Source organism: Lepisosteus platostomus, chromosome 10 (genome assembly GCF_059453375.1).
Source record: "Lepisosteus platostomus isolate fLepPlt1 chromosome 10, fLepPlt1.hap1, whole genome shotgun sequence".
Classification (NCBI taxonomy): Eukaryota; Metazoa; Chordata; class Actinopteri; order Semionotiformes; family Lepisosteidae; genus Lepisosteus; species Lepisosteus platostomus.
In genome coordinates this window covers 44339727-44363947 of record NC_142620.1, presented here as the reverse complement: position 1 = coordinate 44363947, position 24221 = coordinate 44339727, and the positions used below count along the sequence as shown (strand labels likewise).

At 44.4% G+C, this 24221-nt stretch overlaps 1 protein-coding gene across 2 annotated transcripts in view; it reads left to right on the top strand.

The window, feature by feature from the left end:
• The first annotated feature begins 1089 nt into the window (after window positions 1–1089).
• Window positions 1090–24221, top strand: part of irs4b (insulin receptor substrate 4b) — a 31199-nt gene continuing 8067 nt past the window's right edge. Inside the window, exons 1-2 of one of the 2 annotated variants that reach the window (XM_088649122.1) lie at window positions 1090–4740; window positions 19707–20503. In XM_088649122.1, coding sequence (XP_088505248.1) covers window positions 1383–4740; window positions 19707–19726 — 3378 coding nt within the window. In that variant the 5' untranslated portion in view covers window positions 1090–1382 and the 3' untranslated portion in view covers window positions 19727–20503. Of the gene's footprint in view, window positions 4741–19706; window positions 20504–24221 lie in introns of those variants that run through there. The other variant, XM_088649124.1, reaches the window with a different exon arrangement.

Sequence of the window (24221 nt, the reverse complement as noted above, 5' to 3'; positions counted from 1 at the left end):
CTTAACGTTGTTAGCTAATAAGAATGGCCAGCCTTCATCGTCACCTCATTAATCAGCATGAGGAAACACTTCATTGTTTAAGTCTCGACCCAGCTGATCTTTGTGAGATCATATCAGCAGTTACGATTAGTTTATCGATTTCCGTAGATTTATTTTTACCTGGAATGCCATGGTTAGTTTAGTGGGAAGAAGTAAGATTGAACGCAAAGAATTCTTCGTAGGAGCCATTTAACCGTTGTAAACAATTTAAATACCTCGATTCATGAACTGACACTATTAATGCCGTATAAAACCTACGGACATTGCGCGAATAACTATAATTACGCGTGAATGTACGGCGAACCGGTGATGATACATAAACAAGCCCGTTTATCCGTCATCAAACATACAGGGAATAATTGTGTCCAATATAGTTACTGGTATAATCTTTCGATAAATACATTTTTAGTACCAGTACAAAGATAATGATTAATGTTTGCACTTAACGTGGCTCATATTACATCTTCCGAGCACAAATACATACATGATTTCGCAGTGTAATAAAAGCGCATAACAAGGATACTTTGCTACACAGTCTTTATCATTAACTGTATTTGGAAGCATTTGCATTTACAAAAATAAAAGGCTGTAGATCAACTCTTTAAAATCAAATTGGTTAGAAATAACAAGACAAGACGTTTATGAGCTAAATAAAGTTTTGAATTTACAAAACGCGAACCCGAGAAAATGCCTTGTTTACGTCTACAAGCTCTCCCTACGTCACACATAGTTTAAAGGAACTAGGCCAAGGACCGTCCGCTGCCGGATTGGCCACTACCACATTCAACTCAACCACGCTGCACACCGATTGGCCCACAGTGGGTAGTTTAATATGGACGCAACTGAGATCAACTTCATGATTGGATAATTAGAAATGCCAATCAGACACGGAACGCCTCCACAACCACCCTCCAAAAAAACTCAACCTCTCATTATTTGATTGGTTTGCTGAATTGACGTAACAGTACAACCTCTCGCATCTATTGGCTTATAGCGACGTCAATCATACTAACATTCTGCTGATCCCCGATTGAAATGCTGGGATTTCACCCCCCCTTCCTTAGTCGTGGCTGACGCAATGGTCACGTGTTGTTTTCGCTGTGGTCCGTGGAGCTGTGTACTGTGTGAGAGAGATTGATTATAGAAACGAGTGAATGCGGTTATGTAGCAATTGGCTGAATTTCTGTGCCTGCTGTCTGTGGTGGATATATATCGAGCAAGGAACGAGCGGAGAGCATCATTTATTTGGAAAAACGAAATTGAGCCGGACTCAGAATTTGGCACCCGAGATGGGGTCTGTATCAGTAAAGCTAAGGTAAAGTGACCTTTATTCGTATTCTCTCATGGCAAATTTGGTAGATTGTCGAGAAAACAACGCCGCTATGTTGCTGTTGGAAACACAACAGCGCGCAATTGGGTCGAAAACAACAGTCACAACAAACGGCGACACCTCTGTCGGGGAAATCCCTTCATCTTTAATTAATATTGGCAACGTGCAATACCAGCAGCACCTGCCGCTCTCGTTTCACCACAGCTCACAGCAGGCGCAGCAACAGTATTCGGAGGAAAACCTCCAGGACGAACTGCTGAGAAAACCTTCCCTGTCCCTCGTACAGGAAGAAGTCGCTGTCGGCACTACAGCTGCTCCTGTGGCAGCTGCTGCTGGTGCCGGCGCCGTCGCCGCCGCCAGGAGCGACGGGCTGGACGACGTGAGGAAATGCGGCTACTTGAGAAAGCAAAAGCACGGTCACAAGCGGTTCTTCGTGCTGAGAGGACAGAGCCACCTGGGCCCCAGCAGGCTGGAATACTATGACAGCGAAAAGAAATTCCGCAACAGCACAAGATCCACCGCCACCGCCTGCCCCCCGAAACGAGTGATCCCGCTATACCAGTGCTTCACTGTAAACAAGAGGGCTGATGCCAAGAGCAAGCACCTCATTGCCCTGTACACGAAAGACGAGTATTTCGCAATGGTGGCTGAGAATGAGCAGGATCAGGAGGACTGGTACGCCGCTATAAGCGACTTGATGAATGAGGGAAAGAGAGGGCACCTGGACTCGGAGGAGTTGGACGACGGGTATGGCACCGTCACTCCTGGCACTGTTTTCAAAGAAGTGTGGCAGGTGAATGTGAAACCCAAGGGGCTGGGGCAGACCAAGAACTTAACCGGCGTGTACCGCCTGTGCCTCTCCAGCAAGAGCATTCACCTCGTGAAGCTGAACTCGGAGACGCCCTGCGTGAACCTGCAGCTCATGAACATCCGGCGCTGCGGCCACTCGGAGAGCTTCTTCTTCATCGAGGTGGGGCGCTCTTCCTCCATTGGCCCCGGGGAGATCTGGATGCAGGTGGACGACTCGGTGGTGGCCCAGAACATGCACGAGACCATCTTGGAGACCATGAAGGCCCTCAAGGCCTTTGCCGAGTTCCGGCCCCGGAGCAAGAGCCAGTCCTCCAGCTCCAATCCGCTGGCCTTCATCACCACCCGCAGACACCTGGGGAACCTGCCCCCCAGCCAGACGGGGCTGCAGCGCCGCTCGCGGACGGAGACCATCGTGGGCACCCCCCCTGCCAGCAAGAGTGGGGGCTATCGTTTCCGGACCTCCAGTGAGGGGGAGGGCACCATGAGCAGGCCCTTCCGCTCCGTCACGGGCAGCCTCATTCACCTCAACGCGGCCCGCATGAACCTCGGCAGGCAGGAGGGAGGCGGGGGCCGCTACGTGCGGGCCACGGCGGGGGCTCCCTGCCACATGCGCTCGGCCTCCTTGCCCGTCTCCCACTTCCCTTCCACCACCAGCCCCGTCAGCGTGTCCTCCAGCAGCGGGCACGGCTCGGCCTCCGACACGCTGACCCGGCCCTCGAGCGCCTCCATCTGCGGCTCGCCCAGCGACGGGGGGTTCAACTCCTCCGACGAGTATGGCTCCAGCCCCGGGGACTTCCGCTACTTCCGGGTGAGGAGCAACACCCCCGATTCTCTGGGCAACACGCCGCCCATCCGGGAGGAGAACAGCCTCAATGACTACATGGCAATGGACAGACACCGAGAGGGCCTGGGCTGTTCCGAGGGCCCCAGGGAGGACTGCGTAGAGGTGGACAAGGGCTTCCGGAAGCAGGCTCACTCCCTCTCCAGGCCGGGCAGCAGCAGTGGCGTTGCAGTGTATCAGAAAATGACCCAGACTACCTCGTCGCTGGATGAGCCCTGTGCGGAGGCCAGCCTGGTGGGAAGCAGTGGCCACCCGGCCTGCTCTGTTTCCCCCAAGTCAGGCTTCTGCCCTTACCCAGAGAACTACTACCAGGCCAAGCCCCCTGCATACCAACATCAGGGTAACCCCAAGGATGATGGCTACATGCCCATGATGCCTGGTGTGGTGCCAAAACGGAGTGCTGACTATGTGCCCATGCAGCCCAAGACCTCTTCAGCTCCCCAACAGATTGTCAGCCCCAGATGCTCCCAGTATGTGGACTCTGAGGGCTACATGATGATGCTGCCCAGTGGTGGCTACTCACCTGTTCAAACCTGTCCCCAGAGCAGCAATGGACGCGTTTCCAATGGCGCATACATGGACATGTCCCAGAACGGTGCACCTACCCATCGCAAGCGCTCCAACGACTGCCACTGCGCACAAACGCCACCTGATCTCCCAAAGTCTTACAGCTCCTACTTCTCCCTGCCAAGATCTTACAAAGCTCCCTTGCGGGAGAGCCGTGAGAGTGATGAATATGTGCCCATGTGTTCCCCTGCAAAGCCTGCCTATGCAGTGATTGAATGCAGCCGCCGGGGCCCTTCTCCCACTCTTGGGATGCATAATGGTTGCCAGGCGTCCGTCGGGGGAGATGGGAGAGCTGTGCGACCCACACGCCTTTCCTTGGAGAGGCACAACTTCCACAGCTCCCTTATTGTCTGCGAGCCCCCCAGTCCTGGAGAGTACATCAACATTGACTACGAGCAGAAGGCCTTGCACACACCCTGCTCCCTGTCTGCTGAGGGCTCTCCATCCTCCTTGGGCTCCAGTAGCGAGCAGCGACGCTCCCCACTTCCGGATTACATGAGTCTGGACCTTGATAATGCCTTTCCCAAAGGGTGCTCCCCACAGCCCATGCCAGTAGCCCCCAGGAACCCCACTGACTACAGTTTGCCCCACGCATCCACTCCCAGCAGTGGGCGGACGGATGACTACACGGAAATGACCTTTAACCTGGGAGGGGAGCCCAGCAGCCCTTCGGCCATGGTGAAGCAGCTTCGCATTATAGAGCCCTACCCTGCCCTGCCAGCCTTGAGCCCCCCTGTTGAGCCCAAGGTCATCCGAGCTGACCCCCAGGGCAGGCGGCGACACAGTTCGGAGACCTTCTCCTCCTCTCCCAGTGCGCCCAGCAGCGCCCCTCAGTCCAGTGCCCTCCTGATGGACAGCAGCAAGCGACACAGCTCGGCCTCTTTTGACAGCGTCTGGCTCCGGATGGAAGGTACGGGCTCCCTGGAGGTTGCGGGGGACTTGGCGTGCAGCTCCAGCAGCAGGATGTGTCGCAACACCTCTGCCGGCTATCAGAACGGCCTCAACTACATCGCCCTGGACCTCCGGGAAGACCCCCAGGGCTGCTGCGACCCGGTGCCCCCTTCTGTCCCCTCTCCACCTCCTCTGGCTGAAAGCGGAGCTTACACCAGGATAAAGTTCCCCAAGTCCGATGGACTGACCGCTGCCTCAAAAGGTTGGTTATGTTTCTGTGTCCCTTTCCGCCAGAGACGCAGGGAGGAACACCTGAGTTGAGTGTGGTGGGGAAAATTTTAAAACGAAGCAAAATTAGGAAAAAAAAATGGAGCGAGGGAAACTGAAGTCGGGAATCTGAACCTGGTGTTCTGATAAATATTTTCTTGAAGGTGCAATGAGGCTTTGAAACATCAGAAAAAAAGTTTCAAAGTATCATTTATAAGGCGTTTTCTTTTTCTTATTTCTTCACCTTTTCGAAAGCAGGTTTGAAGTCAAATTCTAGGGTACACGTGCCTGGATTTAGCTTATGAGTCAGGTGCTTCCTGGTAGCTGGAAATGTCAGGCTTCTAGTAACTGAATGTGTCTTCAGGGAATGTTAATGACTGACTTTCACTGTAGCAACTGACCAGCAGCTTCTCTGAGAGGAAGGAAGGAAGGATCTCTAGGAAGCGATAATGTGTAGACTGTACACAGCCTGTGTTTGCAGGCAAATGGTTTTCATTAACACATTTACCAGCAGTCATGTGGTGAAGGATTTGAACTAGCCGCTTATAAGCGGGCTTCCAGTGTTTTATCCGAGATCTCCTTTTACAGTTGTTCAGTAGTCTGGGCTCAGGAGTGCCGAGTTAAACTCTAGATTTGTGAGCTTGATCTGGTGAAGAGGGGTGTATTAGAACAATATGCCACATGTAGAACCATAGTGCTCGGAGGGAAACGGAGTTGCAAGTGAGCAGTGATGAGTGAGATGTGATGCTGTTGACCTGTTGTTCTTTTCCCATCTTGCCCAGCCTCTGAAGTGGGGAGCTGTCAAACGTATCACGCGATGGCCCGGCTGTCGAATGAACGGAATGTTCCGAAATGTGTTGTATGCTTGTAATGAGCCTTGTTTTGTTTGTTTTTTTTGCTTTGTTTTTCCTTATTTCTGATGTATCTGAACATGGCGAGTTACTATTTCTCTTCTGCAAAGCTGGTACTGGTAGATATGAAATGTAACTTGCTTTGTAAGCGTCTGGAGCCCTTTTTTGTGAATGATGAAACTGCAGAAGTGTTGTGCTGCGCACCTGGAGTTTAATCTGCGGGCCGACTGAATGTGTTATTAGTAAGCAAACCCTGGAGCAAAAACTGTGTTGATATACGAGTGCTGCACCGTCATTAGACTTATCCAGCCATTTTTTTCCTGTTCTCTTAATTTGAAACCCTGGTTTATTAATTAAAAACAAGAATAAACAGGGAATCAAAATAGTCATAAGACTAAACTGCTACTCTCTGAAGAAGATGCTTGTTTGGGGTTTTATGATTTTGTCTTGGCTGCTTATTCCTGTAGGAAAATGGACTGCTGTATGAGGAATGGGAGTTTGTTGCCACCATTAAAAGGAAACATCACTGTCAAGGTGTCGCAGTATCTGATTAATCTTCCTAGCCTTTCTCTGATCCTTTTGGGTGTTTTTTTTCCTGTGTAGATGCACCTTGCTTATGTAGAAAACACAATAAAACATCACTTATCTTGCACACTGGCCAGGTCAATACCTGAGCAAAGGAGTCATGCCTTGTATGACTACTGCGATAAGTGAATTGATTGCCAGAAGCAATGGACTTGTGTTGGCCCAAAGTTTTAAAATGATTTAGGGGTCAGAAATGGATCCATCTGCGCTTGGGGCCCATATCCACACAGTAACACACTGCAGGAGGATTAAAGGCTAATCTCTAGAATTTACTTAATTCTGTCTCCACGCCTCTCTCATAAAGTGTACCTGAGCACATTGTCCAGGTGGCAAGAGTGCTGTTCCTGAGTGTGTCTCAAGACTCTCCAGAACAGTACGCAGGGCTGGACTCCTCCTGATATTTTGCTCTGTATTTCTAATAATTTGCAATACTGCCTTTTGGAATTTGTTCCTCCTGACCTTTTTAACTGAACAAGCGAATTGCCCGAGTGGGGGGGGGGGGGGGTGTTTGGGTGGAAACATGATTTTCTTCTCAAAAGTTGAACTTAAGTTACTTAGAAAACGGTAGTTAAAAGGCAGCCTCCTACATGTTTAAGAACTTGATCTTAAACGTTTGACTAAAGAGTTTAAATTAATCCTATTAACAGGTTAATTAAGGGTTGAGTTATATAACTGAGGGTGGTGAGGTGGCATAGTGATTAACATTACTGCTGTGCAGCACTGGGGCCCTGGGTTCAGTTCTAGCCCTGAGGTGCTATCTGCATGTTTTTTTTTTTAGTTTCTGTGGGTTTCCTTTGGGTGCTCCTGTGTATGGCACCTTGCGCCCATTGCTTGCTGCTCCCCTGTGACCCTGGATTGGGTAAAGTGGTTTGAATGATTATATAACGGAGTTGTGCTGGAACAAAATGCAGCTCCTACGCGAGTCTCCAGAACTGGGGGAGCCACTGTTCTAGTTCACCTAAAAATTACAAGGATTTAGTGTCATTTGAGATTTGGGAATAATTCAATGGTTTTCCACAAGCAAACGTTGGATCTATATATTGATAGTAATAAAGGTGGAATTGCCAAATGAATGGGCACACGCTGGGATGCTTAGTTGATGTTGAACCTGAATCGGCATGTTTGATTAAAATGTCACTAAATGTATTTTCCTGCAAGATATAAGGGAAATATAAATTTCATCACTCCGTTCGGTAATTTCTTATCTTTTGACCCTTGTGTTTTAATGGGGTTAACCTTGGGGAAAGAACTGGCTTTCCTCTCTGTTCTAGACATTCCTGTTTCATTGTCAATTTCTTGAGGATCTTTCGGAGAGAATGCAGCTTTTTAGGTCTTTACCAGCATGCCAGGCACTTCAGTTCAGTACGATGTAAGCTTGCATTCCTCCTATAGCTGCCTTTATAGTGAGAATATAGTGTCATCAGCAAACATCTGACTGCTTGAAATAAATGGTCATGATTTTTCCCAGGTTTTCTATGCCCCTGTTAGGTTGTAGGGCTTGTCTGGCATAGCAGTAGAAGAAGGAAGCTTGCCCGTCATCACCAGGAGTGCTTAACTGTTACTTCGCACCCTTGTAGAACATCTGAAAATAAAGAGGGTTGGCCCTGCTCTTTATTGACTTTTTTTAATATGCCATTAATCTGTAATATAGTCTTTCTCTTCAGGGTGAATGATCATGGGAAAGAAGTAAGTGTCTTTGAAGCGGGGAAGCGGGTATTAGTCATTTCTTGGTGAGATGAATAGAGGCAGAGTTAGTTTCTGTTTTTTTTTTTTTGCAGTCTTTCCCTTTTCTCCTTGCAGCTGCTACCTGGCCTGCTCCGCAGCGTGAGCAGCACTTGCAAGTTGAGTGCGCTTCATGCCACTGCCGTACCTTTTTAGAACAATCAGGATCCTGCCACTCGGGGGCTTAGAGAGCTCTTAAGCATTGGCTGCTTGGGAAGCGATGAAGCAAGCCGGCCAGTTCCAAGTAGGTTAAACGTGTGCCGCTCTGTTTGAGTGCTTCCTGGTGCGGTGTCATCTGGAAGCCATTCATTCAGCGAAATGAACAGGTGTTGGAAACTTCAGGGCCTTGATCAGTGGGATGTTGGCGAGCTTGTGGTACTCTAGTTCGTGAAGGACAATCGCAAACAAACTTCAGAAATTAGCCTTGGGTTCCCCCCCCGTTTTGAAATGGGGTATTTGATTTTTCCAGCCACCAGAGAACTGGACTTATGAATCTGTGTGAATATTAGTAATATGCAGTGCTCTTTAAAAGTTTATAAACACCATGCAGTGTAAGGAGAGGCTGGGGTGCAGAACAGTTTTGTTCATTCTTAGCCAATTCCCGATTCACCGATTATATGCATCACTATCCCGTTAACGTCCCGTTTTTTTGTCGTAATTGATCGGGTCCACGGGTCCAGGCGTTTCTTGGAAGTGGCTGTAGTATCAACCTCATCAAATGTTTCTGCTTGTGGAAGGACCCTGTGATCCCCTTATGGTGATTCTTGTTAGGGACTTAAAAGGTTCAGCTCTTTTAGTCTGTTAGTGAAGGATATCCATTTAAGCCCAGGAATATGCCTGGTTCGTCTTATCTGGGATGATTCCAATGTGGTAATTTTTTATTTAATTTCACAATATACTAAATGAAGTTTTACTAGTCTGAAGTTGGATTACATCATCCTGTTTTGAATATTTTACATCTTATCTGTTACCTCCGTTTCCCGTGAACTAATTCTGAATTCACATAAGTGCATTACCGTCAATGCCTATTTCCTGTCCATTGAGAGTTGATCTTTTATGACTTACGTTATCAAAAACTTTCTGAAAATCTACCCATATCATTCTGTATGACCATTACTGATACTGCTTGTTCAAAGAGCTCTAGAAAGTTAATTAGGTAACCTTCCTTTTCTAAATCCATGTTGATTGTCACATAGAGTCCATTACCAGACAGATGAACCTCATTTACAGTCCTAAAATGAAACTGTGTGGTGCAATACTGTAATGGGTTTGTGGCAGTGTACGTCTCCTGTTGATATAAAACTAGAATGAAATGATTGTTCTGCAAGAAGGAGGTATTTCCTTCAACTAATTGTGGCATCTTTGTTAAGCTTCTGAAGGCTAATGAAGGGATAAAATTGGCAAAACTCATCCAATGGTTTATCAATCAGCTTGACTTTGGAGCAAATGAATAGAGTAAAAATTGTTTAGATGTCCATAGTCTTATGAAATTTATTACTTTCATACTTACAGAGGAGAGTTGGATAGAGTATGTTCAGATGTTTATTACTGAATAATTAGGTGGCATGCTAAGGGTCCACAAGTAACGTATTGCAACAAACAATGTAATCTTGTCTTTTAAGACGCGTTTGGTTTATCAATACTGAAAGTCAGGTTTCTTCCTCTCCTTCTGAAGAGGCTGACGGTCATGGAGGATACTTGGTTTGGGTGTGCCCTGTTTGAGCAAGTTTATGGGAAATCCGGTGACTGTGTCCCTCTCTGTAACGTGTGCCTTGCTCCTGGTGCCTCATCTGTTGCTTTCCTGCTCAACTCTGGCCGTGGTGTCTAGCAGGTTGCCTGGAGGGAGTGAGTCAGTCCAGTTGGTGTGGTCCTGACTGCTGTGTTTATCGCAGCCCTCAGCGGGGGCCAAGGGGGTGAGCCTCTGCGATCTGTTTGTACAGCTTGTTTTGCAGAACTGTACTTATTTCTCCACCTGACCTGTTTATCTAGCAGAAATGTGAATGATTGAGTCACACTTTTTTTTTTTTCCCCTGTGGGTTTGAAAGAATGTAAAATAATACCCCAGCTGTGAGTCCATCACGGATTGCAACACTCCACCACAGCTGCATCAGTCTGGTTCAGCTTTCTTACTCCAGGAGCCCCAGAAAACAAATCTGTGGCGTTACCTTGCTTTTTTTTTTTAAGCGTTACAGTGGTACACTGGGGAGAGAAGTATCACTTTCAGTTAGTTACTGTAAGGAAGTATTTCAAGGAAATGAGTGTTTTTTTATGCCTAAATGCGAATTAAAAAAAACAAATGGAAATGGGGAATATGAGATGACAGATGTGAATTCACAAGAAACGGACACAACATTTATTCATTTGGGAAAAGAAAATGCTGGTACTTTCCATCATGTAGACGTTCTGTGTATTCCAAGTGCACGATTACTGTAAACGGAGCTTGAGAGTATATAATGAACTCCTGGCCAATTCTTGTTTGAGCTGCAGCCTACAGTACATGTGAGTCAAATGCAGAAACATCTGCTATTAATTAAGGCAAGTCGGGACGTGGGGCAGTGACGGCACAGCTCCGCTATTGTGCCTGTGCTGTGTGCTGTGTGCTGTATCCGGCACACCTGGGGCCGAAGAAGCTTGTTTATGAGCCTGGCATTTTGAGATCATCGTATGACTGCAGTGGCGCGGCTCGTCATGTCACTTAGTGACACTGCGCGTGGGTACATGGTGCTGTGCTTGATTTACAGTCGCCTTGCTGCACACTGCTGCCAGACTGCTCTACTTTTAGACGGGAACTTTCCAGTTTTCCAAGACTGGGAAAGCAACCAGTTGAGGAGTTGAAATCACCTCTGTATCTCTTGCAGTAAAAGCTGGGATTTCAGGGCCTTTATAGTTCAAAACATTGATGATAATTATCCCAATAACCATGTTATTAGCAATATGGGAGTCCTTCTTCTCGGCAGTTCAATACTCCATTAAAGTATCACCAAAAATATTAATCATTTTCAAAGCCCTCTTAATTTGTGATCTGGTTTGAACTGATGGAACCTGGAGATCATCTTTTCTCATTTGTGCCTTTAGGTACAAAAGGAATCATGTTAAACCAGTTAGGGAAGTGGACAGAAGCTCAAGAGTCCAGCTCTTTGACTGGAGTTTTGTTTGTTCACTTTTGACTCTGATTTTGGCTTGGAAGTATAGACATGAATACACAATTGCCCGATTTAAGCTTGATGGTGATAAACTTGTCACTGTCTCACGCAGCCTATGGCAGGGTGTATACGCACAGGGACAATTATCCCGCCCAGCTTGTTTTGGGAATGTGAGAGAACATGCAAACTCCACACAGCAGGTAGGTGTCTGGAATCAAATTTCATAACCCTCCAGGGCTGTGTGGCAGAGGCAGCTCCAACTTCTGTGCCTCTCCTTAAGCATCGTTCTTTCAAGGCTTCTAAAATGGCATGATACTAATTGCTAGGACATTAAATTGGTATGGGTTTTGTAAGAAGGGAACTGTTGGATGGTGAAACTTTCTTTCTGTGAGGTGAAAAAATAATGCCGAATGACTTGTTCAAACACAGCCCTGGGTGGGGAAATTGCAGTGGTCTTGGTATGCAGCAAATATACATTTGTGAATACTGTGGTCCTTGGTGCCAGTGTTTCATTTACCTTTGAGTGATTTAAATGCAAATTCCGTTAAGACAGTTTGGGAGCACCAAGCATGGTCTTTTCTTGTTCCCCCTTAGTTCCAGCTGTATTTCCTGTATCTGTAAAACTCTGCTAGTTAGACTTGACCCTTTCACTTTCAGGACCTATATAGGAGTTTTATAGACGCATCAGTAGCCTTCTGTAGCAACCACACCTGGAGGTGGACCTGTATCCTTTCCAAGTCCTACACCTCAATAGCTGGAGGAAGTTGGCCAGTGGGTCCAGTTAAGACCGTAAGCAGCTGGGTTTCGGGGAGAGCCGAGTTGTAAAGGTAACCCACAGCCACAACAACACTCCAAAACCTGAATCAGACAGCCCTAATGTTTGGTATTCACTTTAATCTCTGAAACCACGCCAACAGGTGTAAGAACTCTTGCTTTAATATATTTACTGCTGAGCAGATCAACTTTCTCACTCAGCATTTCTATTGGGTAATAATCATTAGGGGTCCTCGGGCCCCCATAGTGCATAAGTAGCCTGTTAGGAAAGGTGGGATCTGTACTAACCTGAAGGAAGGCCAATGTTTCAGAAATCGAACTCCCTCTTTCCTATCCTGGGGTTTCCAGCATGTGCTGAATTTCCTAATCTCTTGTTGCTGAACTCTAATTGCATGTGGGGTTGTAGGTATATCATAAATGAGTTCCTCCCTCACACTTGCACCCAGCAGTGCTTAGTTTTTTTTTTCTCCCCTGGCAGACGTGTAAATGTTCCTGTATTTAATTGCTTGTCAAGTGGAAAGGTGCAGTCTCTGCTTTCATCAAGCCCATGCAAGTACTGTACTTTAGAAAGTGTTCTGTAGCTGGCGTTGTAGAGTGCAACCTGTTGAAACTGGTGTGTTTTGACTCCTGACTTTGTGAAGCCTTCCCCCCCCCACTCTTCCAGAAAGACTCAAGAGCCATTCACACAAGTGTAAATTACTAGCATTATATTGTTAGTGTCTGATTTTCTTATGATATCTGTTTTCAAGCTGTTAGCTGTATTCTGACATTGGATTATGCTTCATAGTTACTTTTTCGGGACAGTGCTTCTAGGAAAAGGGATTGTAACTCCAGCAAGCCGGGGCAGGTTGTATCCAGTGACGATGGGAGGCATGTAATGCATTTTTTTAACATTTCCACCATTCTAAAAAGTTTATAGTGAGATGAGCTACACTTCATACCTCATCTTTACTCTACTTGTTGTTTTCCTTGCACGTCTGGTAACTACCTGAGAGAATCTGAATTGGCAGTCCTTAGTACAGTTTTCAGGCAGGGTCTTGTTAATTCACCTTTATGTGCTAACATAGTGAGCTATGTATTTATTATATAAGCATAATGTATACAAGATGAATTCAGCTTAACGACCATGGTTGTGTGCAGTTTGCAATCAAGCACACCCTAAGGGAACAAATGACTGCATTTTGTATACTCGGACAATGAGGGCCATGTATAAATACACAACCAGGTCCATCTAAGCCTGTACAGTCCCTGGTCATCAGCCTTGTTAATGGAATCTTTGCTGTAGAAATGGAAATGTGAGTTTTAAAGGTGTTAAAATAGGGTCATGATTCCAAACTTCCAGTGTTCATCCCATGTTGAAGTTGTTTGCAATACCTCATGTTATGCTCATTTTCTAAAAGAGGGTCAATGCTACCTTTATTTCTTCGCCAAAAGAAAACACTTTTCTTCAGGAGATTGTCCCTTTCCTTGTGCAGATTACTTGGCAATAAATATTTCCTGTTCTTTACTGAAGGGTAAAGTGCTGGAGTTGCAATAAAAGTGCACTTCAACTTTCCCCTCTTTTCTCCAGGGCACTAGCAATGTGCCATCTCACACCTGAACTAAATTCTCATTGCTCTGTCAAAATGTCATCAACTAGGAAATCCAGACATTGGCCTTTTTCCCCTTTATTTCCTCTGGTGTTTACACTGAAGCAGAAAAGGTTATATTCAATTTCGTATATTTGACATTTCAAGCTGAAAAAAATGAATAAATGCAGCCGTATGAATGATACTCTACTAAGTTAAAGGTAATTTCATACTTAAAACATTGCATTGAGGAAGAGGTCATGTTTTTGCTTTTCCTGCCTAGGATAGTAATGTTCCATAGGGTTGCCCTGGGGAAGGGTACCAAGCTGGTGTTCCTAAGTATATTTGAGGTAAGCGGGGTTAGTGTGCATTCCCCAAGGAAAGTGAATTAGTTTCTGTTTCACACAAGGGTGACTAGTTCCCCGTGCTGTGACAGGAAAAATATTATCTCGCAGAGACCTCAGTCTGAATAAAGAACTTGTCCATATTCACTCTCCCCAGCAGCCAGCAAAGAAATCATGTAAAGTATGCTGTAAGGTAGAGCTAATAGCCTAAAACCAGTGCTTTGTACATTTTCAAATAACTAAAATTCCTTGTAGCAACGTGGGGCATAGCGATGATAAATTCTGGTTCAGAGTGGGCAGGACCACCTACTGGTCCACCAACAACACTTAAAGCAGCAGCCTGGTTTTTCCTGGAGGTCTCGCAGACCAGGACTAGCCCACCTCAGCCCGTTTTAATCCGAAAAAGATTAGACTGCAGCAACGTTGCTGACCGTTTTGAATTTTGCATTCTTAAAGTGTTGCTCACCAACGTTAAGTCTCGAGCACAGGCTTGCATAGCCAAAGAAGCAAGAAAGCCTGGATATAGACAGTACAGGGGGGTTGAGCTGGGATAGGATCAGCTGAGGGCAACTCTGCCTCCCCCCAGTGCCTGCTGGGTGTCTGCATTAGGCAGTTGAAGCTTCTCTCCTCCCTCCCAATAAAAACATTTGCTGTATCAATTGGAAATCATCACTGTGGTTGTCTTTTCAGCTTCTGCATTGTGTAATGTTTATTCACGACCTTGTAGTCCTCCATGGCCTTTAATTTTAAAAATAACCGTTTATGAGGTATCCTCTTGTAAGCCTTCTGGAAATCAAAATATTATGTTTTTTGCTTTAGCATAATGTCCTGTCCTTTTTTTTTTTGTTTAAAGACCTATCTCGAGTTACACAAGACCTTCCCTTTCTCAGTCCATATTGGATTGTCCCTTTGGTAAGGTTTCCTGTTCTCCAGATATGTTTCTCTCCCATCTTTGCTGTCCACTGCTTTTGACAAGGAAAAATCAACGTTTGATGTCCCTCAAAAGTCCTCGTCAATATTTCGTCTCCTTCCCGCTTCCCTCAAGCACCCTTTGTTACTGACTCCAGTGACTGGCTGAGCCAGGTTTGGTGGTGGTGCAGCTCCTGTAATGACAAAGTCCGGATCAGGGGCCAAAGAGGTTTGAAAGCTATTTTCAGCACTACTAGTACAGTTAGTGAGTACTTGCCTTATACTGCCAGTAGTCTGCTGAAACATTTAATTCTATGTATATTTTTTTTAGAAGATGTGCTTAAAGGGAATATAAACTGTAGCACAGACAATGTGGCATACAATGAATTTTATTTTTAAGACTGATATCGTATATAGTGAAATGTATGTAATATTGCTTTGCAAGAATAGGCATCTTAACAATGGATGATCTTAACTTCTTGATATTATTTCACCTGGAAGAAATTAGTATTTTCATTAAAAAAAAAATTAAGTCAAGCACAAGCCACTACCCTTAACCCCTTTTAGCATATCGCTGGTTTTGCCTGCAGGCCAGCACTAGAGACTTCAAAGAAGTGGATGTTTTTTTATGAGGACTGGCCAAGTCCTGCCTTCCTGAGTCCTTGCCCATCTTCCCCAGAAGTTCTGCAGATGCGTCTCTTTGTCAGAGCGTGGTTCTTCCCTTAATCAGCGTTGCTCCATGTAGTTTCTTTTATCTTTCTGTTTGTACAAGTGTCTGACAGCCTGTGCAAACTGCAGTCAAAGCAACATTAAATGTTAAAGTGATCTTCAGATTTTGGTAACTACAGAAGCATAGCAAAAGATTATTGAACCCGGATCTCAGATGGAACCTTCCAATATTAACTGTTTTAAATGTTTTTAAAATTTAAAATTGTTCAATTGTTTTTTAATTGGAAATTTTAAACAATCAATCACTTTTTACTTATTTGGCTTTTTTTGTATCAGTATGTATTGCTGTTGGCTTTTCTGGTAATGTGTGCGATGCATCACACAATCATTTCTTCCCTTTGGGCTTTCTGGTTTTGGCAGCTTTGAGCTGTAATCTAATGGCAGATCTATGCCATTTGGCACAGTCGGCTCTGCTGGGTCCCAGGAAGGCACCTCAGACAGATTGCCTTGGGTGGTCCCTGCGTTATGCAGCCCTGCTTTTTTTTTTTTGCAATAGCGGGGGATCTATATGCTCATGACACCTAGCTGGAGGTTCCCGTTCTCCTTCATCCGTTTCATGCATTTTAATCAAATCACTGCTTGCGCTGCTTATTTGCTATTATTGTTCTCACCTAAAATGATCATTCAAATTAGAAATGTAATAAACCGGCACTTTTACGAGGCCTTGCTGTAGTTATACCCCCTGCAGCACTGAAGACGCTCCTCTCCAAGGATGCACTGGCGTCGCACGAAACCTCATTACAGCACAGGTCTCGTGGCACATTAGTTCGTATGCGTGGATGACAAGCTGTGTTTGCACAGCCAGCTGACCCAGACCAATGTAACTTTTTATCTGCAGCTATTTGTATGCATTAGCTGCAGCCTTTTCTTTGTACTTGTGATGCAGCTTCTGTGTGGGTCACTGCCAGATTGTCTGGTCAGGGTACTGTAGTGCTTTGGTGACTCTCATCTGTGTGGTGTTCAAAGTTCAGGCGTAAGCTATATGAAAACAGGGGTCTTCACGTACACCCAAGTCCAAGTTTGGAGCAATCGCATGTTCGTCCATGTCCGACAGCTTGGCCTTTGGCATCCTGCAGGGCCTGCTGGGGTTGATGCTTATAATACTGTGATGGAAGGCAAGTGCTAAAGTGGTAGTTCACAAATTGATAGGGGTGCTCATTTTAATGGTGGGAGTATATGTGCTATTTACATTTAAGTAAATAAGAGCTTCATTTCACTATCATTTTAGTAAAACAAATTCATGAGCTGTGAACTTGGCTTTAATACTTTATTCTAAACCAGATTGTTGGCATTGAAACTTTTGATTAAGTTATTTGGGGAAATGTGCATGAATAATTGTACTCCGGCTGTAAGGTTTTGTGTGTAGTATAAGAATCTGCACTGTGTAAAACCTGAGATGGATGAAACCGCTCTGTATGGAGAGTTGAGTTTTCCCCAAATGACAGAAACTCAACTTAAGGGAAATCGTTTGCTGTTGACAACAGTTTCCATTTCAATATCTTCTTGAAACCCATTTCTCTAGGTCCTACCTCCCCATTTCCTTTGGGTTACCCAAAATGAGAGTCTGAACTCCAGAAACCACATTGCTCTTCCCAGCACTGCACACATCCCTTGTCCGGTGTGGCTGGACCTGTGCAGCCAATCTCCTGGTGTCCTTTCTCCTCCAGCAGCAGGTTACTGCACTGGCATTCAGCATTCCATCCAGTTGCTGCAGCAGTCTCTGTTCACCTCATGGGCCAGCCATTCCCTGTGTGACTCGGCACTGCCAGGCCAGAACCCAGCCCCCAGCTTCCACGGTGCCAGTGTTCTCTCCTGGTGTAGCCGGACACAAGCCAGCCTCCCGTTCCGATATTCGATGTGGCAGCCTCTCCAGGCGAGGGCCAAGCACAGCAGGCTGTAACTGCGCTGTGTGAGATTTTCGGCTTTCTTTGCGTCACTTTCTGACTTGAGTTTTGTGCTGCATGCCTGGCCCTGTATCCTTTCCCTTTATGCGAGTAATTAGCATGTGCCTCACAGATCTTGGAACTCTGGCAGTGAGCTCCATTTTAATTTGTCGCTACACACTGTAGGCTACAAGACAGTGAACTGGAAAATTTGTGGTTTCAGTACACTAGCTGAGAAAGGTAACTTCCTTATATTGATTATATTCATTCTTAGATTTTCTATTCATTCCTAGAATATGCCACTGTGTGAGATACCGTTTTGTTTTTTAGAAAGTGTAAATCTGTATATGAAATGGCTAATAAGTAAGAACTACATTTCGTTTCCTTAAGTTAATTATATGTAGTTGTATTTGCATAAAGGTTCTACAGATTTGCACTTGTTTTGCAGTCCTGCAAATAAACCAACTTTGAACTGTGATGAAAGAGACGTGAGACGGAAGTGGACTCCTGGCTGGAAAACAGTGAGTCCAGAGTTCACATAGTGCTTTGACCAGCAGAGTTCATATTCAGTGGAAATTGTTTGGACACTCTTGACAGTCTCACTGCTTCACAAATTCAGTCACCTTGTGACGTTGCCTGTCCTTATATACATCATATAAATATATACATTCACTTTTTTATGGATAGTGCTACTGCTTGGGTGCATGTATAAAAAATCCCTGAAGTAATTTCAAATTGATTGTTAAAAGACCTAAATTAAAGGTTTAGTTTTATTACAAAAAAATGATGCTAAGAACTTTTTTTTAAAAAAGGGTGTACACTCAAATTCAAGGAAAGAGTGCCTAAATGCTTTTGTCAGACAGGAAAGGCAGTTTTAGTGTGTTGTAGCTCATTTTATGTGTGCTATGTAGTATGTACTGGCTTTATTGGAAAACTGAATCTAGTATCCATTTTTCAGTGCTATACCGAATGTACACTTCATCACATCACTGCTTCAGCTGCTAACCCAAAGGACCCAAATTCTTCTGAATCCCAGACTCTAATGTTTTGCAGCAGATAGGAAGAGCGCGGGCACGAGATTCCGAATAACACTGTCAGTTTCTCTCGTGTCAGTTGCTGCTCGCAGCCCATTGCGGTCATTTCTGGTCAGCACTGGGCATCACGGAGGTGGCGTTTCTGCCTCCTTCTCTTGGCATGAACTGCAGGGGTGGTACTGAGCTGACACTTGCTTGACATCTGTCCATAGCATCTCAATCACATTCGGGTCCTGTAATTGGAAAGACCAGTCCAGGACCGCAGTTTTTGTTTCCTCCAAACGTCGGCTGTAATTTCTACTCTGTGCTCTGACTTGCTGTCAGGCTGACGTTTTTTTTTAAATATTTGGCCGCCTTTGTGCGATCTTCAGTAGAGCAGCATTTCCAAGCTGTGTGGTGCGAAATCAAGACTGAATCTCCTCTGTGTTTGACAGAGGAACAAGGCTGTTTTCTTTAAAGGTTGTGCACACTAAGTCTTTACTGGACAAAGCTTTTTTCTTGTTTTCACACCAGCAGGCTTATTGAAACTGTGCCCGATGAAATTTTAACCATCGTAAAACATTTTATTTCTTGAGTGGCCTTGGAAATTCGTGGACAAGTTCACTCAAAGTGGAAGGATGGATGGTTTGGGTAATTTTCCCGAATTGAATTGTCCAGTAAAAATGGTTAAAAACCTGTGAAATAAAATCTAGTTTCTTTTTGATCCTCAGTTGTATTTTGGCTTTTTATTTTACTCCATTTGATTCTTTCGGTTAGTTTTGTCGTACTATTGCATCTGAAAGGAGCACCAGAGTTTTATCTTCAAAAAAAGTTTGAAAACGAATGAATTTTGGTACTACCTTATACTCGTTTCTCTGTTTGATATTCCAGTCACACATCCATAGCCAGGTATTTATCATCAGCAGTCTTTTCTAACTTTTTTTTTTTTACTCTTCCTCAGTGACTGCATTGTAATTCATTGCAGTGGAATAATTAAGTATTTCAGTGTATCGGTATCATCCATTTGATTGTGCTAGAAGTCCTTCAGATTTCTGGTTACAGAATGAAGTCCTTACCATCAGCCAGGGCTGCTCCTACTCTGGTCACATCTAAAGGCGTTCTACTGTACTCATGTTTCTTAGTTGATGTAAAATACTCGTGTGACCTCAGGAGAGGTCAGGAGACTAAAGGGCCTTCATAAATTGTAAATGTAAGATACCTCAGGGTTTTCACATGAATGCATCTCAATACTAGAATATCAGAGCATTGTGTAGTTGTCAGGATGCTTTGCATTTGTCATACCCAGAATTTCCACTCCAGAATCTGTGTTTCTGGATTTCACTGCAGCAGTGTTCCAGGGTGAATTGGAGTGTAAGTGAGTGGTGTGTGCGCGCGTGCACTCAATGATTGCAGCATTAGCGCCTTTCATCTTTCCTGCAGGTAAATCCCTCTCTGAGTGAGTGTAGGCGCTGTATTTGAGAGCGCAGGAGCCTGTAATCGCTGGCAGTGAGCCGACAAAGGAAACTCCCTCAGGGCAAGATACCTGCGCTGCTGGCGGGAAGAGAGAGGGAGGAAACTCCGGAGCACCCTGCCCCCCCCGGCTCCCCCTATTCCTGGAAACCTTCAAACCCCGCTTATCCACATGCTTAATGCCTTCTGTTAGGTGGTCTTGTTTTCCCACCCATTGGAGTTTGTCAGTTTCATCTCTGAACCACATTATCCAGAGTTGTCTGCAGAGCTGGGGAAATATTGAGAGACTAATAAACGTTTTATACAAGTGATTGAAATGATCACTATATCTGAGGCTCCTCCAGCCTGGTTTCCCAACGAAACCAGGATATCTGCTTTGATAACCATGCCTTTTTCTACACTCCCACAATTCGTGTAATTCTCTTCTCAGATTCCAATGCACTTCCATTTGAGGAAGTACCCTATGGTCCCCTCGTATGTTTTCTCTGTTCAAGACTTAAATGGTTCTGCTCTTTTATCCTGTCAATGCAGGACATTCCTTTCAGCTCAGGAATGTATCTGTTTGCTCTTCTCTGGAATGATTCCAGAGCAGCGGTATTTTTTTTTTTTAAATGTGTTGACTAAAATTGTACACAATCTTCTAAATGAGGATCTGTGTTCTTCTTGGAATGCCCAAGGAGCACTGAAGCAATCCTCTTTTATTACCTCCTGCAAATTTAGAAACGGAACCAATTCATTTCTTGTATATAAAAAAAAAAAACACATTGCAGCACTGTCTCTAAGTGTTTTTTTTTTTTTTTCCTCTGACTTAAAAATACAGGCCTGCTCTCTTGAATGTGAAATCTGGACAATGATAAAAGCTGTTAATAGCCAGAACAAGGGTTTACTTCCTTTCTTCTGCTTGAGGCCACCCTTGGCACCAGTGCTGTGGCTGAAAAAAGAATTGTTCTTCATACAGGCTCTATTCGAACAGCTGTTTCTTGTTGGTTGCATTGAAACCACTTCCATTGTCTGCTGTGGAGTACCAGTGCATGTTTCATGGTTTGTGCTTTGCTTTGAAATGGCACACCTGCCACTTGTGCATTTAATTGAATTGACAATGCAAATGGGAGAGGTAAAGGGACTGATCTAGTGTGATCAGGAATAAAGGTTATTATTTGAAATAACCCGACAGCCAATACTTTGCACAGTCCAAACAATGTTTAGCGTATTTCAGTGATACAGCTCTTAATAGTTGATTTTGGGAGACTGGAGATGCAGTTTTTTTGCAGTCACGTGGTAGGCTCGACAGCTTCTGCTCCACTGGTTTTTGAGAATAAACAAATTTTGCACAGCATTTTACCTCGAAGTCCTGTGCCTAACATGGATTTAGTGTGATGTGTTGTCCGTCACCTCGCCATTCAAATATCCATATGGTTTGAATACATATGGGATGATCTCCGATGACCGATTTTATACTAAAGCAGATTTAAAAAGTAGGCCCTCATGAAGTCTTTTGAATTTTGTCATGTTCTACTACACCTAGCGATAAGGTTATTTTGTTGTGTAGATTACACCAGTACCACTACCACTGAAGCTGGGGAAAACCTAAACTGTGTTAATGAAGAGAAGTCTAAACTCCAGTACTAATCCCATAATCCATGCTTCGAAAGAGATGTTTCAAGGTGATTTGGCAGTTCTCTGTAAGGCTGATTCAATCCCATTTTGGACTTCAGTACTTCAGTGACTGAATCTCAGTTTCCGTTCTGTTTGAGTATGCCACACTGTCCGGTTAGGCCTGGAATTATGATGTCTGGTCTTTTCGATTACCCCTCTTCCAGACCGATGGTGTGTGTATACCGAACATCCATTCTGTATTAAAGTCCAGACCCGGATTTATTGTAGTAAATGATACACTGGGAAGTACAAAGTGGGAGTAACATGGGTTCTAAAATTAAATCTGCTCGTGGCATCTCCGATAACATCCACCACAAACATTTCAAATAATTCAACAACCTGCTGACAAAGCTGCTCTGAAGAGGTTAAGCTCAACACCTTGAGAGGCAGCTTTAACATCTCTTGTGATGGAAGTTAATAACCGGCAACGCTGTCTGGGACACAATAAGGGTATTTGTGGTAAGCCTGTAACAAGAAGCACTGGCTTTAGAAATAGAGGCAGCCAGTGAGAGTAGAGTTTACACCAGAGCATTGTAAGGCTCCAAGACAGGATTATGCCTTCTTATCTCATTAAAGAGGAGCAGATTCTTGATAAGAGAGAATCAGCACAAGACTGGAAAGACACCTGGGTAAGGACCAGACCTCTGCTCCATCAGTATGAACATCTTTCGTTATATAGTAACTTAAGCACTCACTACTGAAAAAACCTGGCAAAGGTGGACAGTACAGTTTCCCAGCGGTATGTCTGGCGGGGTAAAGGTTGGCCCTCCTACATGAGCATTGACACCAGGCCCCGTGTGATGGCAGAAGACTGCAAACCTATACAGATGCGTTTATGCATCTTCATCTTCCTCTCTGCTATAGCTGTATGATCTTGGTGTCAAGGATACTACTTTGCTGACATTAAAATCCATTAACAAAGCATTTCCTCTGGTTCCATGAGTAGAGAGATCATGTTTGTGCAGAGCTCTATTGTTATTCAAATGAGTTGTCTTGATATAGAGTTAGAAAATGTGATGTGGCACCAAGTGCAACTGGTGGTGTGGCCAAGTACCCTAATACTTATTCCCATATCAGGTACCTTTTCTGCTTCATCTTGGAGATGCCATTAATTGTATAAGGCTGGGATGTCCAGTGTTTACAGTGAATACGTGTTACCAGGAAGTGTGCTGGGCTATGCCTGGCTCAGTTGCTGACTCGCATCTTTTGCCTGTGACTCATTCTGCAGGAGCAGTTGACGTGTTCTCTTGATTCTCTAGCATGACGCCAGTAATTCTTTAAGGTGGAAGTAAGAAGTCCATATAAATCTGTGCAGTGCAAATTGAGGCTCAAGAACCAAAGAAGTGACGGGACAACTTTTCATCTATCCTGAGCTGAAAGAGCTTACATTAAAACATCACACAAATATGTTCAGTGTTTTGTTTTAAATATTCACCTGATAACTGTCACCGATTCGTTTCTTAACTAGCACATACCATAAATGCCTTGATAGGATGCAGGAATAATGTAGCACGTGTAAACATGTATGATATCAGCCAGCTCCCTGTGGTTATCAAGACAAGTTGAAGTCTTCCAGCTTTCATAATGACATTTGTCTTCTAATAAAGTGTCACTTCTATTTGACTCTGAAGTGCAAAAGCATTACCCCTAGGTTAATACCCAAACAGCAGGCCCACAGAAAAGATCTGTTAACCATTTGTTTCCTGCTTTTGTTTTGGAAGTCCCTTAAAAATATTTGATTTGAAAGTATACATTTGATTGTGTCACTGCGTTTGTAATCAAATAAAACTGAACCTTTGCTTGGCATTTTTTGTAACTTTGATCCATTGTGAAGGTGAAAGAAGAATAGTACAGCAATTAAATCTGGACTGAAATTAGTGGGTTCATTTGGAAATCAGTGTTACCCCTGGACATTCCACTTACTTAGTTTCCCCATTGCATTGTTACTTTCATAAAGGGCCAGCTTGGATATCCATAGTGTGTCTGTTGTTTCGCTTCTGGAAATGGGAGCAAAAGTGAAAAAAGCTGAGACCTTAGACTGCTTATGGAGTACTGTGGCTGTGCTCACTAAAGGCTCAGCAGGGTCACTCCTCTCTTTTCTCTCATCACTTTCCAGCTGCATCCAGCACCTTATAGCATTTCTGACCAAACCCTGCATAGAAATGAGGATTTTAACGATGATAGTGATTTGGGTGACAGTAGTGCTAAAAGAGACAAATGTAGAGATTGATGAATACTTCAGATGTTTTACTTGATTTACACCAAGTTCAAATAACTTTAAAGAAGCACATATAATATTTAATGGTGTAGAGTTAAGTACCTCTACAGAACAGAGTTACAGTGTAGAGTTAAGTACCTCTACAGGACTGATAATCATCATTTCCTTCATGATCTACAAACTCTTTACTCGGAACTACTATATCATTTCGAATCTGATAGCCTATCATGTTCTCTTTTTCCTGGGAAAGCTGTCCAGCTGTCTTCTGTGACGCAGCTCCTCCAGTATTGTGGAGCAGTGAAGCTGATTGTTTAGATCATCTCTTAATCGGAAAAACTTGAGGAAAACCCTGCATCCACAAGGGGTATTCTAAACCTGTGCCAGTTCATGGTTGAACCATTTCTTCCTCCGAACACCCTCTTCAAAAGCAGCGCATCATGAGATTAGTCCAGTGGCTCGAAGTGCGGGGACAGTGGTGCACAGTGCTGGCTCTGAGGCCGGACGGTGCGAGTAAACACTCTATCCATGCCAGACTGACAGAGCCGAACCGTTTCGAAAGCATCTGTATTGTGCTTGGCCTGGAATTGTTTCAACAAACAAAGCTCTTTATC